The sequence below is a fragment of the Patagioenas fasciata genome, chromosome 5 (genome assembly GCF_037038585.1).
Source record: "Patagioenas fasciata isolate bPatFas1 chromosome 5, bPatFas1.hap1, whole genome shotgun sequence".
NCBI classification, from domain to species: domain Eukaryota; kingdom Metazoa; phylum Chordata; class Aves; order Columbiformes; family Columbidae; genus Patagioenas; species Patagioenas fasciata.
Window position 1 is genome coordinate 52,244,128 of NC_092524.1, and position 18,382 is coordinate 52,262,509.

An 18,382-nucleotide genomic window follows, 5' to 3' on the forward strand; every position below is an offset into this window, starting at 1 on the left:
TGTGACGTGGAACTCTTCATCTACTCGCAGGGAAAAAGGGAGAAAATGGTTTGTCTTTTGGGCATTTTCTTCCACATAATCGTCATCATACCCCGATACTTTTTCAAATGGGAAAAACAAAGACAAGGGAACAAAACCACTTCATAAGCAAGAGAAATTAAACAATTAATGATACTGTGCTGCTTCACTTGAAACAGCTGAAACCATTTCTTTTGCATTTATACCAGGGAGACAGAAAGTACCTCCCTGCATTTCCCTCTGAAGAATCCTCTTTTCTTCCTGGGCACACTCTGTGATTATCTCACCTGAGAAAGTTCCTGTGACTTACATTGCAAAAAATGATCCCAGGACCTGACCACACCTCTGTTAGGAAGCATTACAATGATGAGAAGTGTTGAGCAGTAACATAAATGCACTTTTTTATTAAATCTTTCGTATCTTTTGGGGAACTACATTTTCACAAAAATATACAAAAGAATTTCTTTTTACAAATATTTACATTCGATATCAGAAAACAAAGTTAGCTACATATTTTAAACTGAAATTTGACAAATATAGTCTTAAATTCTGAAACTTAACACTCCAGGAAAGTATTTTTAATTTTTTTTGAAATAAAGTACTCAAAGTTTATATTCAAATTTAAAAAAACTTAGTTAATGCAAAAATCTGACATATAACTTTATATATATATTTTTTTAAATAAACATAGAACATTGTTACAGATATTAGATGTTCATGATGGAAACCAAAATGTGACACACAGAAACCAGGACCCTTAGTACAGTAACACATGACCAGACCTTTGGACTAGTTTAAAATACCCTTTTTTTTTATTATTTTTTTCTTTTATTTTTTGTTTCTGGTTAAAGCGAGAGGGATTACCTGACACACTCCATAAGGAAACACAACAAACCTGAACAGACAACTGGATTTTAAGCTTAAAGAACTACAGTATCATATGTTCCTAAGGAGCCCTGACAGGGAGGGAGGAGCGGGCGGGCGCTCGCGCTGTGCGGAGCGATGCTGAAACGCGTTTCCAGATGAAAGACTGCAAATTACGTTATTTTTTGTATAGAATTTTCCAGCGCCTCCATTAGCCGTCCCTTACAAAACAGCTGACAACACGAAGCCACCTTCCCTTTCAGTGTGAGATGAGAATAATCCGTAAGGGCGGCAGAAAGCCACTGCTACCACCTCCATTCCTGAATTTCGACAGCTTTGATGTTTTAGAGCCTACTGTACAATGCTGAGCACAAGGCAAGCTGCTGCTTTTTCTCTGCTTAAAAAAAAAGTGAATAAACCAAGCCACAAAGCTAAAAGTGGATGTGTTTTAAAGGGAACGGTTATAATGCATTACTTAGATTGTTACATTATTTTAAGCGATCATTGTGGTCTTGAGTGTATTATGTGAAATTTTACATTAAAAATGCATTATCTTTCCTCACACATTGGTAATGCAGCTTTTCCATTACTGAATGTAATATGCTGTATATGAATAACTGAACTAAAAAGCATAAACAAGCTTCTAATTACCAGAGACTGCTCTAAGACAAAACCAAAAAAAAGCTGTTTTGCACCTAAAAGCACAACACAATGATAAATAGTTGCAAGTAAAGGAAAAATAGACCAGCAATGTGGAAAGTACTCGCCAATAGCACCTATATTTCACAAAAGTACAGAAAACAATTTTCCATGCAATTTGTGCCCGTGTTCATGCTTGGAGTTTTGTTTGAAAGTATATTCATTAAATTTCCAAAGAATATTCATGGAGTTGTGGAAAAAACCTTTTACAGCTCCACGACTGAACATCACATATACTCAGATTTTAAGTGCTGGAAAAAGGTCTTTAGCTGCTTTGCTGTTTGGGAAGAATAAATACCCGACTTTTACCTGCTGGGCACGGACAGACCCCTCTCCCTGTCCCCAGTCTCAAGTGTCTGCAACTAAGTTAATAGGAAATCCATTTTCAGCAACGTTTTGGCTTTGTATTGAAGTCACTGTAGTGACAGTGAGGCTGTGGTTGAAGTTGGCTGCGCTCTTGCAGCTACTACATTTGAAAAGATACTTATTTCGGGGCGGGGGGGGGGGGAGTTGGGTTAAGGGCTTCTGTGGGAACAAAAGAGTAACGGTACAAGCTAAGCAATAAATAACTGGAGGGTATTACATGATTTTTCTTCCTCCCCAAAAGGCTTATACACCTGCAGAGGACTGAAACTAAACCAGCCCTACCACCTCCGTTTCTGAGAACCCACCAACATGACCCTTGTTTCAATAATCTACATTTTTTTCCCTCAAGCACTCGCCTTCGCTGAGCCCAGCCAAGGATGGCACCGGCTTTCCGAAAGCCGCAGTTCCTGCAGGGATGGGACAGCAGCCGTTGTCCCCTGTGAAAGCAGAATTCTTCTTACAAAACATGGGTAAAGCACCAATAACGTTAATCCTGTAGTTTAACACACCTGTTCTGGGGGGGACCACTAACAGTTAAATGGGTACAACCAGCTTGCTTTGAAAGATGCAGAGTGGTGTGGGTCAGACACAACTGTACGTCACTGGAACAAATATGGCAATACTTTTGGGGATATCTTTAAAAGAACAAAAAAAGTTTGAGCTTGGTTGGTTTGGAATTATTTTTTTGTTTGTTTTTAAACAAGCTCTCAAATGACATCTGTGCTCAAGGTGAGCAAGACATACTAGTAAGGGCAAATGACTTTGTAGGGTCTTGAGGTTATCCCACAACAAGTAACAGAAACTCAGGAAACTCATATTTTGGCTTTTAGAAGAGAAATCCAAACACGAGTGACAGGAACACACGGTCTCTCATGTCCCAAACTCTGCTGTCCTCTGGCAGTTGGAGAAGCATCAGTCCAGCTATTTCTGCACAGATATTGTTTCTTACCAAGAATTACTACAGGTAAAAGCCTGGTTCAGTGGTCTGAGTGGCATCTGTAATGAGCTGGGAATTTTTTTAACATAAAGTTTACCTTAAGTCAATTATTTCCTTATTTTGGAATTGTTTATTAGGCAATAAAATAAAGAACTTCACTAATTTATTTCTACTTATACAAAGTCATAGGCTTACGTTACATCCACCGTTCCTGATGTTACTACACCCACATTTGGAGGCCTAAGGGAAGGAAGCAAGGAAGGAAATCCTGCTCACGTATGATCTGAATTCCCTCTGCAGACACCCATGTCCATCACACCTCCAGTTAAATGGAACAAATACAGGCTGGACCTTTAACGTCTGTCATCTTAAATGTTGAGCACATTTGGGAAGAACTGGTGAATAATGTTTCAGTAGAAAAGAAATGAAAGAGGCAGTAATTGATACTACTTGGTTATGGAGAGTTTCCTGAAGTATTTCTTTGGTTTAGTATTTTTTGTTTAAAGAACACATCTAGGCCCAGTTGCACAGGACGCTGAAATATAGATAAATCAGAAGAGGCCTATTAAAAAAAAATCCATGTTTGGTTTACATGGGAAAGATGAGTGGCATTTTAAAATACATCCTTAAACTTTTACCTGACCTCTCAGTACCATGTACCATTTTTATATTTACAGTGTTTTCCTTGTTACCAACACGCATATGCTGCAGCAGCGGATCTTGGTGTTACCTGCTGTACTGCAGCGTGGAGGGGCTGTCCTGTGGGTACCGGACTGGGAAGAACACCCAACAGGAGCAGCTGCACCTTCCCAGAGCAAGCAGAGCTGCCTGCAGCCTCTCCTCAAACCTCCCCTCTCCTCTTCTCAAACCCAACCTCTGCTCTCCCCGAACACGGCCCATGGGAACACAGTGTCTGCCAGTACGGACCCCCCACCCAGCACCCTGCTGGGTCTCTGGTCCTGCCTTTGCCCAGTGAGGAGCTTTCCTTCCTCTGTTTTCCTCTGTTCTCCTTTCTTTCTCCTTTTCTCCAAGTTACATTTACAGGTTTCCCGTTACTGTTTCCTCCATCCTACGTTCCATCCTTTCAAAAAGAAGTGGAACTTATGAGAGTTGCCTATTTCACCGTGCTCAGACCTCACAGTTTCTATTGTTGTTCTGTTTTACACCAGCGGGGATAAGAGAACACTTGTTCCATGCCTTTTGGTTTTTTTCTTTTTCCCAAAGAAAAAGTGAATTGCTGGTTTATCAGTTACCAAACGACCAGATGAAGGTTATGAGTGTGTGCTGTTGCTGATCTCAGAAGGGGATGGTAAGTGGTCACCTGTTCTAACCACCTACTAATTTTTAGTTACTTATTAATTATTTTGGCAAAAAAAAACCCTATTGTGGCTTTTATGCATACTATACACCTACAACTATTTTTTTTTTCTCTGAGATGAGATATGCAGAGTCTAAGTCTGAAATCAAAGTTAACTGAAGAGCAGAAGCTGGAGACAACCAAGGGGATGGGCTTGGTGTAACACACCCCAGGGACTGGTGTGAAGAAAGCACAGCAGGCTTTGGCAAGCTCACAGATCTGTCCACATGAGCAAAAACTGAATGGTGCTATAAACTTAGGGAAAACAGAAGGTGGCAAGGAGGCATAAGAAAACTGTGAGAACAAAAGAGTATGCAATTGCAATACAGCTAATGATGTTAAAATCACTGATGTGGCCATTTATTTTGTGACTTGCCGTCTTATTTCCCTGTCTGCAGAGTCTACAGGATGATTCCCTTTGTCCAAAACACTGACATTTGTCTACAGCTTACACTAATAGAATTTAAAGACAAAATCTTTAAAGATTAAGGCTCGTCACATCTGTGACACTGCTAATGAAAGAAGGAAACATGTCACCTTGCCCATATAGGAATTGTATCGGAAAAGATCCTCCGCTGGTCACACAGCAAGGCCGGTGTGGGGCTGCAGTGCGGTCTGGAGCGAAGCCCAGGGGCAGGCGCAGCCTCCAGCCCCAGGGGCGGCGGCAGGGACGGCACCGTCTGCCCGGCAAACCCGCAGGTCCCACAGCGGGGCTCGGGCAGCAGCTGAGAGCCGTGCACCACGGGCTTAAACCCGACCGCTCCCCAACACCATCACAGTCCCGCTCTGGGCACTCAAGTCCGGTAGTTCCTAGTTCCCAGATCTGGGAGATAGAGTTGTCTGCAATGTGTCTGCTTTCTGATGGTACAACTCCAGGTCAGCATTAACCTGACCTGTATGAAGTTCAGAGTTTTTCTGAAACGAATTTTGCTAATATTGAAATGCTGATACTGAGCAAAGTCAGGAATTACTTGGAATGCATGTTTTCCTTCAGCTGTCAACAGAAGTGATGAAGTAGCCTTGATTTTCTAAAATGCTTTCCTAATCTTTAGTTTTACACCATCTCTTGCCTTCCCTATCAAGATCAGAAAGTCATTGATAACAACTGCCGCCTTAAGAATGAGAAAAATTAAGATTTCAAGTCTAGATGATTCAATACGTTTGGCTAATTTGTTCTGTCTGTCCTAATCTCAGCTGTGTTCCTCAGTTCCTACACTATGGCAATTTTCAGTTCTAAATGTATTCAGTTTTAATTTTTGTTCGCTCCTAGGAGCTGGGTTTTCCTTCTCTCATTCTCTTTTTTCTAAGCAGACATAACTAGCTTTCAAGGGGGCTTTTTTTTTTTTTTTCACGAGAAATGTAATTTTGCTTTTATTGAACTGATTCTCTGGCTTATTTATTATAAAAAATGTTGCTGACTTTAAAAAGCCTAAATATATGTTTGTTGCTAGCCAGGAAGAGTTAGAAAGACAATAAAGCTAGAAAATGAAATCGTTCACTATGAGTGATGAAATTATACAAAGAACTTTTGCTTCCCCTTCCTTGGGCCTATGTAACCACAGAAAAGGCTTTCTCCAGCTTCAGACAGAGTCCTCCTGCCCACTCTTCTTCTCTCTGATTCTTCCAAACAAAAGGCTGTCACCAGTCCCTCCACATTCCAGCTTCTTCCCTGACCTGTCCTACAGGGTTATGCCATCCTGACTTCTCTGCTGAGCAACCAGCCACCAGCTCCCACCGCCTACAGAAACCAGCAGCCTGTTCCATCTACGTGTGCTTCAAGCACGGGTGGCAACAAATAGGAAATTACTACAGTAGCATTTCATGTAAACAGCAAATGAGGCACAGTACCAAGCACCATCACATGCAAAAAAACCAAATGTCCAAAAATCTGCCGTTGTTAACCATGCCTACAGCCAGCTGTTCTCTTCAGGACAGAATCGCAGCTTGTCCTATATAATGTGCTACGAACTGTCCTCAGGAAGAAAGGGGCACCTGAGGCTCCACTCACTCCCCAGCATCCATGATCATGCCCAGCTGGCTGACCCCATTTTACCTGGCAAACCACGGAGCAGTTTGCCAGGGAAAACGCTACCAGTGCTGGCTGCTGCAGGAGGAACAAGGCTGGTAGTTCCGTTCTGCAAGAGCTCCTCAGCTTCCAGCTGCCATCCCCACACCTCACAGCAGGGGTGAGGCTGGGAGGAGCAGCTGGATGCTCGGAGCGTCCCGCTGCAGCCACCAGCCCAGCGCCCCCCGGGCAGCCCCGCTGCAGCTCCTGCTGGGACGGCCCCGCTGGCGCGGCCTTCGGGCTCCTCGGGGCAAAAGCACCAATGGGCTAATTATCCATGGAGAGGCACAGAGTTAACGAAGGGGTAGCAGGAGAGGAGGACACGGCCAGCGACGGGGATCCGAGGAACAAACCTCGTAATAGTCCACACAGCTCTTTCACTGGGGGAAGGCCTACAGGAGATTATCAGGCTGGGAGACACCGAGACCGGGATTTTGAGGGGAAAACTCAAAGAGGCAGAAAAATTTGGACTTTGACCTGGCAATCTGAGTAGGAAGGACTATGAGTGAGCTCTTAAAAGCCACCCAACTTGAACCAACAAAAGGCAACTTTAAAATAGAGGCAGGATAAGTATTACTTCAAGTCAAGAAGTCCTGCACAGATGTGTTTAATAAGGGATAGAACCACAGCTATGGAATAGTGTTCTGCAACTGATTCCGCTGGCATAGATGAGATTTAAATGCCAGATACTAATTTTCATATAAAGCAGGTAGGCAGGCAACAAGGTTAGAGACAGATCAGGTCTAGTCTCAATTCTCAACTGCAATTCCCCTAAAGTAAAAAATGTTACCAGCAAGATCTCCCCATACGCTCACGAGCAAATCCACGGAGCCTGTGCCCCTGTCAAATAGCAGCTGCATGACTGGCAAGACTTTGCTAAGAACCATCACCCTGAGAAACCTCATAATTTTTTAGTTCGTCAGCTTCTTTAAAATAAACATTTGCTAGACCTTTATATATAAAATACATTATCTAAGACCATTGGGTAACTAGCTCTGTATAGCATATAACAAGAATTTTTGCACCTAGAGAGCATGGCAGTCTGGCTCATTAACTTTTCTACCCCTTCTCTTCTACATAGAAGCCCTTCCATTCCCTCTATAACCAGCATGCACACAAGATGCTTACAAGAAGAGATGAGATTTATTTCTTTTTTTAGTTTTATCTAGCCTAAGAGAATGCAAGGGTAGAATAATATCAAAGCCTACTGAGGAACCTAAGCAAACGCAATCATTAAAGCAGTGCTGGCTTGCATGGAGAACGTTCACAGCAGAATGTCGTTATGAAAGTAATGCTGATAATTAGTGACTTCTGTTCCCTTCTATGTTGCATGAAAATTAACTGCACTGATTAAAACCCAGGTTCAGTCTGCAATGCATCCCTATTACATGATTTAGACAAACAGCTGATGAAATCTTCCTCACTTGTACCCCAAACACAGCTTTGTTCAGGTTTTCATTATCACTGAAATGATTTTTCAACTTAGAGCCTCAGTTACGTTGCAGGATAGAATAAATGCACTTACACTAGAGGTGGCAGCAGGTCCATTTAAAGAAGCATATGACTGGCTGTTTTTGTACAATAGCGACATAAAACTGAATAGAGATCTCTCCCAGCTAGTCCTAACTCTGTTAAAAAGTTCAAATGTACAAAATATAATGTTTGGAAAGTTTATATTCTCTCTGAATCCCCCCTGTGATGCTGAGAAAATAAAATCAATTCATATTGCTATGAAATTCCATTTTTGCAACTGGTGGCATCTCAAGCTTTATCGATTATGAAGACTGAAAAATCCTCACCCTAGTCCACATTTCCAGCACACAGCCTAACAGCCCAGTCAAGTAACACAGCAATGATCTCTCTTCCACTGAGAATACTTCTATTCACAAGGCAAAAATTGGAGTTAGACTTCTAGGTTGTGGGCAAGGCACTCGCAAAGAGAGCAAATCTATTTTTGCTCACAGAACTAATTTAATGTTTAAGTGCAACAAAAACACTAAATTAGCCATGAAGATCATGCATATCAAACAGCTTTCACCAGACATGACTGTGACCCAGGCCTCTAAATACAGAAATATCGAAGTCCTAAGGAATCAGCTCTCTTATCTTCTGCTTCACCAGATGATGGTTCCTTTTGACCATAGAAATTTCCACTAGAATAATTAAAGATTTATTAAAATACTATATATTTAAGTGTTAATATATATGATTTCTTTCAGTAGTAAAATATGGAATACTCTTTCTTTTTTTTTCAGTGATACTGAGACCCCAAAACTTAAAGGAGAAACATTCATGCTGAAAATAGATCAATGTACACCACTAAGTCAGAAATAGCATCTTTTGCTTAAAACCCTAGGATCTTACTGTGAAACTGTACATTGATTAACAATTAACTTCTTTCTTTTATCTGCGTATTTCATTTTCAATATCTGGCAGTGAGTGAAATACAAACCCGGATTATCCGATACTGAGGCAAGCCTAACGGCCTCATTGTATTTGTTGCAGTCCATCCTCTCGACAGGCTCCAGGTACTTGTTGTTCAGAGACAGGTTGCTCTGTCTCTGGGATCAGCACCATTCCTTACGCATGCAGGGCACAGCAGAATGTCACATTGCAGTCCTGGGTATTCCATGCCTGGTACTTCATGCAGTGTCCCCTTCGCAAATCTCCATGTCTCTCTCAATGAGGCATATGCACACATTTCCAAACAAATAAGCTGTGTTTTCAGAAAGATATTAAATATGAGATATAAAAGACTACAATGTTGTTAAAAGAAATGGCTAATTCAGTCAAAAGAAAAAAAAATCAGTTACAAATATGATGCTCTGAATACAGATGTAAACATATTCTAATTTTTTAAATCTTAACTGCTCATATTAATATCTGGTCTATTTATTTTATTGCAGATATCCATTTCTTTCTATACAAACAGAAAAGCAAGCGCACAGAAGTTGAAGACTCTGAACTTGAGCTTTATATTTATACTGTTATGGACTGTCCACTGCTGTGTACTTTCTGACAGTAATGGAAAGGATACATACCTGCAGTCATCCCCTCCAGCACTGACCACATATCTATCTCCACTTGTAAATCGAATATTAGTTAAGTGGGCAGAGTGACCTAAATATCGTTTGTGTTTTGCCTGGAAAAAAATAAACAGAAAGTGAAACAAAGCAAAAATGAAACAAAACAAAACCAAAACAACAACAAAATGAGAGAGTCGAAATACTCTGTGTCCTCCTAAATCAAACAGGGCATGCATGTTTTTATCTCCCTTTTTATTGCATCACTTATTTATATCATTCAGAATATTATACAGGTTTTTCAAACATGCAAGATCTCCTGAAGGGGAACTACTATTAAGCTGCAATGCAGAATAAATTGTCACCAAATGATACGGCATTTGCAAACTGGGAACAATACTCAAGCTAACGCAATAAAATGAAATATGTCTTGTCACGTGATTAACTCCTACATTTTGTGTAGATTTCCTAACACTGCAAAAATTATTGTCATTACAAGTCTGTAAGCAGTCTCAAATCTTGAAAATTCACAGTGCTAGTGTTAGTGAAAAATCTGTAAACTCTTCACCCATGGAAACACACAGATGGGACTAAAATTGCCAGCTGTGTTCCTCATCTGTCAAATGGAGACTGGAGATGTGGACAAATAAAACTAAGGGCTTTGAGATTTTCAGTACGAAGGCACTATGCAAATTCAGACTGGCAGACACTATTAACATCTACAGAAGCATATAGTGGGAGCTATTGCACAAAATGGTAGGAAAACTCTGAGGTGAAGCACGCTTATCAGACTACAGAGCTAAAGTTACACAGACTCATTAAAAGCTACAAATTTAGAGGAGGAAATATTTTCATCCTATGTCTTCTAGAGATACAACTCAAGAACATAATATCAATACTACTTGTCATTGTAATGATGCAAAAACAAGTTCTTACAAATTTTTCAGGACATGGGAAGTCAAACAGTTTGACCATGCCAAAATCATCGCCTGTTACAAGATTGATTCCCGAGTGAGAGACACAGGCACAGTTCACATCAGCTTTTTCAGCATGCCTGGACCAGATTCCAATGACTTCGTCCCCTAGAACACTGAAACAGAACGAGAGACTCTTGAAAACTACAGCAAAAACAATAGAGTAAGGCAATACTCTGCAGCCCTCATATTGTAACCGGTTTTATAAAAATGTAATTTTTACATTTTATTCTTGCACATATGCATCTCATATAGGTTTTATTCTGTATTTAAGTTTTGTATCATTCCATAAGTGCCTCTTGACACTGATTCAGTGACATAATTCCCACAATAACTTGGCCCAGGACAACACTAAGAAGCAGAGGTGAAATCAATAGTCCTTATATTGTCCAGTAAGGCATTTGCCAAAAACTGAATAAAGAAAGGACAATTAAAGATAGAATATCATAGCATAAGCATTACAGGAGTACGTTCCAGCTTTTGGAAAATTAAAATATGTACATTCTTATTATAACTATGTTTTGTTGATTCTGTAACATTTTCATATCAGTTAGATTAAAAGTTTCCTTGAGCCCAGTGAAGATTCTTCACTATAACCAGATAGAGAGAAATTGTCCTAAACAGAGAAAATAATTATCTTAAGATTCCAAACAAAACATTTATAAAAAAATTCCTTTGGAAATCTTTGTGAAAAGTTGCTTTTTATTCAGCTCTGCTTAAAATGTAAATGCATACTTCCAAGAACGCACAGAAACAAGCACTTTCTCATTTGTTAGTAGGTGAATTATTTGGGAATTTTTCTGTGATTCTTTCCCCCCAAATCAGAGCACAGTACCCTACGTTCAAAAAGGAATTATTTGTTTCAGATATACTGAATGGGGTCAGAAAACACAAGTTTCTTGTTTTCATACCAAAGAGGTGAAATAAATGCATTACCCGAACAGAAAACAGAATGCTAGCAAAACACGTTTTTCAGAGCCCTCTGAAAAGCTGCTAGTTTTAGTGTGTTCTGCAGCAAACAGCCAGGATTATTACTGGTTAAAGTGGTTCATATGTGGAAAATTTTCATGTATTTATTCTCATTTTTTGTCCAAGGGTGCTATTCAGAGGACCAAAACTGAAAGCAGGCAAAGTGGCCTGAAATAGGGCACAGAAAATAAAATTCGCATAGAATATAAAATACATTATTTAAACATGAAATAAAAATAAAATATGGTATCATTCTTCATGTAATTTCTAAGACTGTTTTGAATGAAACATAATAATAACTTTAAGGTATTTAAAAGTACCTTTGTATACCTTTTAATATGTAAATGTTAATAACAACTTTAATAGACAGATACCATTAGCCTAATACTGTAAATAAAATTTGTATTACCACACTCTTGTGTTGTATTTTACTATTTTGAGATGTTTTAATTTTCCCTGTAGTCTTATCCCCAAATCGCTATTTTGAAGTAAACAGTGCAGTATTCCAGGTAAATTGTGCAGCACAATGAAAACAACAGAGGCTGCAAGAGATATGAAACCAGAGATCCATGATGGATAGAAAGGCACACATCAGAGAGATCAGTTTTTATCAGATGTCCTCACCAGTCAACCAGCTCATGTTCTACTGAGGGAATCTGCTATGTGCTTTCTTTTGCTGTACTGTACTTACCTGATCTGTTGCCAGAGCAGGTGAGTATGTTAAAAGCAAATATATCTCTCTGAATGAAGGGAAGAAATATGCTTTTAAACAGTAGTGTTTTAACGGGTGTAAATGTGTGCATCATTTACCTTGTCCAAGTAGCCCATGTTATTCTGTCAATCACAGCCTGGTCCACAAGCTGTTTTCCTGAAGGCACTTCATAGACTTGCCTTTTGTAAGACCCAGTAGAGACCTTCAAGATGACCACAGAGAATTTAAAATACATGAACTTGTTTGAAAAGGTGAAAATACAATTCTAAAGGGCTTTGGAAGGCACTTTCTTGATCCTTATCTTCTAGTCTACAAGTAACTTGACCATTAATAAAACTTGCTCAATGAGTTGAAAATTCTCAAAAATACATACAAACATAAAGCAACAGCGAGAAAGTGTAAGAAATCTTATATTTTAAAAAGCTGAAATGAATGTATTTATCTCAGCCTGTAGATGTTGATTTGACAGTGAAAGAAGCTTACTCCTCCTCTCCAATGTGAACAAAATATAGAAATAGAAGTATGCCTACTCTATTTTGATTTTAAGAAACGTCTTGAGCCCTGTGGCTGGGAGGTGTAACACCACGATTTTGGTGCTGCTCCACAAAGGCTGTCACTGAAACTATGTGTGACGCTGCCATTCTGGTCAGGGATGTGAAGAACTCACAGATCCCTGGGGCTCACAGATTGATAGTCTGCACTCCTCTTTTAACATGGCCCATCAGCATCACACAGGTTAAAATGCAGGGAGACACATTACAGTGAATTTGAAATCTGTTTCTCATTTCTATGCTTATTTATTGTGTTTAGTACCCAGAATAAACATTTTCATCATCCACTTCTCACTACAACAAAGTCACGGTCTAGTGACAGTAACCTACTACTGCAACATTTCCTTACAAAATTTAGCAGTTGCCAAAGGAGAGTACGTGCAGAGTATCTGTCACGAGTGCATCTTCCATTCCCTATCTTTAACAATTAATGACTGATACCTGGAGATAAGAGCTATCTGCAGAGAAGTCCATCTGGATCACAAAACTTGGGATATCTTTGCAATAGCTGACTCGATTCAGTGTGGGACCCAACGTCAGATCATAAAAATCCACTGCATTCTCACTGGAGCCGACTGCTAAGTAACGAGAATCTGGGCTAAACCTGAACAGATAAAAAGGTTTATGAACACACGTTGGCACTTACAACAGATTCTAATATTTGAGGAGCACAGATAAATTTGAATTTCAAGTTATCTGCTATACAGAACTAAAGAAGGAGGCAGAGTATTTTGTCTGCTATGGAAAATAACTTTAGAAACAAAAATTTCAGAGAATGGATATGCAGTAGAGGGCGACAATAATTTTGGTACAGCTGTCACATATAAGTGAACTGGTAACATCTCCGGAATAACTCTGTTCATTATCTGATCTCACAGCCCAACAACTTTGACTCTGTAACACTGTACTTACAAGGCTACAAACTAGAAAAATAAAATGCTGTAAATGAAGAAAAGCCAGACCTTCTAGATGAAATGTACTGAATAAAAATTAAATCAAAGCTTTCCTCTGCCCAATGTATCTTTGCACGGTGGTTTCTTCCCTCCAGTTTTCCTTTCTGGTTAGTAGCTTCCTGAGCTGAACAAATTCCTCACAGCCCTTTTTTGTGTTATTAGAAAAGTGTCTTTATTTTGATTATCTCTGACACATACACTGCAACAGCTTTCTGATTCCAACAACTTTCTAACTCCTAGCAGGGCTCTCCTGCCTTCCTGCAGCAAGGTCCCTATCTGCTCATATTCCTCCCACTCATTCCACTTCGCTCTCCAGAAGCTTCCCTTGGCCCATCACCATCGATCTATCTCACAGAAGGAACAGTCTTGTCCTCTACTAAGGAAACAGAAACAAAATTTTCCTTCTGCTAACTCCTTTCTAACAAAACCCAACAAAAGGCAAACTGTCAAACAGACATTTCCACCATCTCTCACAATCTGGTCTTCACCTATAAAGTTCTGATCTCATTTTACCTCCTACACAGCATCTCACCCTACTCCTTTTCACACCTTCTCATCTGCCCCCTGATCACGACGGTCTCTCCCTATTGTCCATTTACTTCTCCACTCACCCTGCATTTTTAACGCATCCTTGGCAATATCATCTGACGCTCCCCCTATGGTATCGCTTGTTTTTTGACTGATTGCTGTCTCTCATCTTCATGTACCTCCTTCCTTTTTTTTCCTACTATCAGAGTAAACGTGCACACTCCACAATTCACTCATTGATTCCAGCTCCCTAAAATATCATTGCAATGCTCCTCAGAACATAAAATTGTATTTTTAAACATCAAAAGAATACTATAACAGACAAAGATATTATATTTTCTGACCTGATATCTTGAATCGCTGATCTTCTGTCCCTTTTTTTCCCCCAAATTTTTAAAGAGGTCACAAGCAAGATAATAAATTCTCCATTTTTCATGCCAATAGCCACCATGTCACCTTCTGGGCTGTAACATACAGTACGAGCTGCGTGGCCTAAGCTGACTTTGTTCAGCATCTTCTGTGAAGAAATAAAAACCCAGAAGAGTAAATGTTTCTATTTGTCCGTATTTCAAAACTACCTTAGCTAACAGTTTGCCACCATCTGATGCATTAGTCTCCAAACACATTAAAAAACAATATTCAGTCCTCAACACCACTACGTCTTATTTCTAAACAACAACTTTTCTCCAACACTTACCTTTTCAGCAATATCCCAGAGTCTCACTGTGCCATCCTCTGCAGCAGAAAGGAAAAAGTCTCTGGAAGGATGCGTTGCGAGGCCCCAGATTGGTCCATCCATATGACCATTAATTAGAATGTTACATGCAGCATTTTTCTCTCCAACTTCAATTATTTCGGCATTTCTTGTCCCAACGAGAATTTTCCCCTTGAACAACAGTGAAAGATTTATCTCTGATATAATACATTAACTACTTGTGATGAACAGTAATGAAGATACAATCCAACGCTATAGTTATGTGAAGAAGGTTTGCTGCACTCAAGTAATCAAATAATCAAAGATAATTTATTTTTAAACTCCTCTATGGTTTATTAAAGTACAAAGCTGTATAGAAATCATTATGCTAGTTGAGTTATTGCCTGTAAGTCAGATATTTGAAGTGTGAAAATAGAAATCCGCAGTCTTTAATAAAAAAAATACATAGATATTACCCTAAGTAAGACCACGATCTCACAAAGTAGATTTTTTTCTGCTGTATAATTGTAAGAGAAAGAGGAAGCAATTTATCATGTGTTTAATGCTACAGATCAACCCCCAAATTATAAGCTTTATGTTAAAGACATGAATGCTTTACCTTGCCTCTACAAACAGAGCGAACACAGTCCGTCATTTGTCCTGTCTCTAGTCTGAAGGCACGACATCGTTTCAGCTCTTGATCCCAAAGTTTAACTGCTCCTCCTTCCTTTGAACTATGAAGAAATCAGGAAAATCATGAGTATAATGGCTGGCACAAACAAGACAATTAGTGTATGAAAGGACTATATTATTTAATGTAATGTAAAGGAGATACTTTAGTATATTTTAAATCATTAAAGTTTCAATTTGTTTTTACTGAACAGGTGATGTTAATATGCTGAGTCTCCAAACTAAGCAAGAAATACTGATTCAAAGTCCTCATTGTACTGCTTTACAGAACAAGTCGAAAGAGTGTCACTGCTAAGCTTATTCTGAATTAGGAGCTCTTAGGCAATTTGTCTAGTCAAAGGAACACTTAAGTGTGTGAACAAACTGCCATCTGACTATAAAGAAAGGCAGAGATTATCAAAATATAGTTGAGGGAAACAGGAAAGATGTATTTTACTACTGTGAAATAAATGACAAAAATACAGGAGAAAAATCACACAATGTTAATTGCACAAAATACCCAACTAATAAGTAATAATCATGAAAGTACTAAGTATTTCCCTTTTCCCACTTTCAAGAGAGCTGGTATTTCAGTAAAGAGCACATTCAAATAAAAGAAGTTTTTAAAAAGGAGATAACGTGTAATGAAACAGTTGTAAATAAAACTGGTATTTCTAGTTGAGCTGGGATGTGTTTTAACTGTCTTAAAAGAGAAAGGAATCTCCCTCGAAATAAAATACCACATCCCACAATACTGACCTGCCAGTGTTACAACTTTGATTACTGAATGAACCCTGACAAAGAACTCCATAAAGTTTAAACACAATTACTGCTTTTGTACTATTATTACTAAAAGAACTGTAATGAATTATAAATTTCCAGTCCTTCCAATGCAATATTCTTTGCTTCCCAATAGCATTGTTTGACATATGATTGGTCTCCATACTCAGCAAAAAGATTTTATCAAAAGACGCGTTGAACTGCAATTAAGAATGCCAAACAGAAGCAAACATGCAATTTTCCTAAATGTAGAACTCATTTTGTATACTTTCAATACTGCCATTTTCCCACAAAAGATGAATTATTGTTTCTTACTGTTACTCACTACTATTTCTTTCATGTCAAACACTAATTGTTGAGAGGCTCTGAAGCTAAATCGTATGGAGAACTTTCTGCTAATAAAATCACAGTGATGTTTTATAAATAGTAGAAGAAAAGTTTTCAAGCACAGGAATTGATAAGTTTTCAGCTGGATTTTTATATCAACCAGGATCTTTAAGGACTGTTTAAGGAAAAGGAGGTAAGTGGCCTGTCTCCTGCAAAATGGGGCACTATCGTGCCAACAGATGGACTGCCGATTCAGATTGCAGCTGAAGCATGATTTTTTTTTTATCATTAGCAAGGCTGTAAGAAAAAAATTAAAATGCTTGAAGAGATATTTTGCATACAAGACCAGAAACAGAGGATTTTGCTACACCTTAGATCTGAGAGAAGACAGTTTGCCTCTGCCATCATAACTAAACAGATCCTTCCTTTAAAAGAAGCTGTGCATTCTGCTGTTATGTTATTTATCATCCATTTATCTAGTCACAATTGTGCCAATTACTTAGATTAGCAACCTCAGTTCAACTTCAGAAAAGGAAGTAATCCACCAAAGACAAGGTAACTTTTTAATGCTTAGTTATATGTCAAACAAAATGTTTTTGCCTTCTCTCAAAATATTACTGTAGTGATAAATACCATTGAACCATTTAGTAACAGGATAATGTGATTTCAAGACTACCTTTGACTACAACACTTCAGCCCTTTTAAGACTAAGGAGAGAATACTGTATCAGCTCTAGGATAATTGTGAATTTGTACCTGAAGAACACTACTTGTAGGATGTAATATGCAGCATAACTGATAATACAATTTAATTGATAATCCACTCACATCAATTATTTTACACTTGTCTATTATTTTTAACCAAAATAATGTAAAGTCACCATAAAATGCCTGAAGAAGCTTGCACGTGTGATTTAGAAAGATGACTGTAGTCTAGAAGTTATAATTATGAAGAACTACTGGTACGGCATTTAGATTCTGATTCATCTCCCTTGACTTTAGGTACTTAAGCAAGGCACACAGGCCAGGATCCGAGCAACTGTATGTTTTCTCTTACAATCAATAATGGAAAAAAAAAATAGGTACTTGAAGCTCATGGGGGCTTACCTGCACTTTGGAGGTGGTGTCTACTTTTTTCCTACCACCTATTTAGGGATACAATAACAACTGTTCTTCTGGCTTTGATGTCTCAACTACCTAGGTGTTAGATGGCATGAATCCAAACCATTTTTAATGAAAACATGTGCATGCAGAAAAAGGAAAAAACAAGACTCACGGTCTTTCTTTGCCTCCTGTAACGATCAAACCATCTCTCAATGTGGTATACATTGTGAAAACAGGTCCATTGTGAGCTTTGGCCACAATTCGTATCAACACATGATCTTTCCAAACACAAACATCTCCACTGATAGTACCTGTAAATGTCAAGTTATTCTGAAAAGGGGAAAAATAAGCTCATCATCTGATTCTGAGTGAGGCAGGCAGAAAAACATTCAGAAATAAAGATCATCACCATTTGCATTTAGGCTAGATTGCTTTTATTTGCTGTTGTAGAAGAGGAAATTGTGGAAGCGATAATAAGAACCTGTCGGGACAGAACAATGAGCTACTATTGTCTCTTGAAGTCTGAAATGTGCATTCTTGTAGCTAATAGGCTTTGCACACCAAAAACAAATGCAATGACGTAAGCTTCAGACATAAGATTATCTATGGTTTCAGCCATTTCACACAAACAAGACCAATTTGCACTCCCTTGCTATGTACATCATGCCCACAGTCATTTTCTTGCTAGCTGAACATACTCACTTGACTACACTAACTATTAGTTCATGAAGAAAACCGTTTGACTTAACTCAGAACTAAAAGCTGCCTGTTCTTCTTTACTTCTGCTTGTTTT

General features: G+C 38.8%; 1 protein-coding gene across 5 annotated transcripts in view; it reads right to left on the reverse strand.

Annotated features, from left to right (window-relative positions):
- Window positions 1–440: 440 nt before the first annotated feature.
- EML5 (EMAP like 5) overlaps window positions 441–18,382 on the reverse strand; it is a 118,447-nt gene continuing 100,505 nt past the window's right edge. For 4 of the 5 annotated variants that reach the window (XM_071809539.1, XM_071809537.1, XM_071809538.1 and 1 more), the window contains 9 exons: window positions 17,762–17,919; window positions 15,330–15,444; window positions 14,714–14,902; window positions 14,361–14,533; window positions 12,977–13,139; window positions 12,083–12,186; window positions 10,266–10,419; window positions 9,348–9,448; window positions 442–9,022 (listed from right to left, as the gene is read on the reverse strand). In XM_071809539.1, coding sequence (XP_071665640.1) covers window positions 8,986–9,022; window positions 9,348–9,448; window positions 10,266–10,419; window positions 12,083–12,186; window positions 12,977–13,139; window positions 14,361–14,533; window positions 14,714–14,902; window positions 15,330–15,444; window positions 17,762–17,919 — 1,194 coding nt within the window. In that variant the 3' untranslated portion in view covers window positions 442–8,985. Of the gene's footprint in view, window positions 9,023–9,347; window positions 9,449–10,265; window positions 10,420–12,082; window positions 12,187–12,976; window positions 13,140–14,360; window positions 14,534–14,713; window positions 14,903–15,329; window positions 15,445–17,761; window positions 17,920–18,382 lie in introns of all 5 variants that reach the window. The other variant, XM_071809536.1, reaches the window with a different exon arrangement.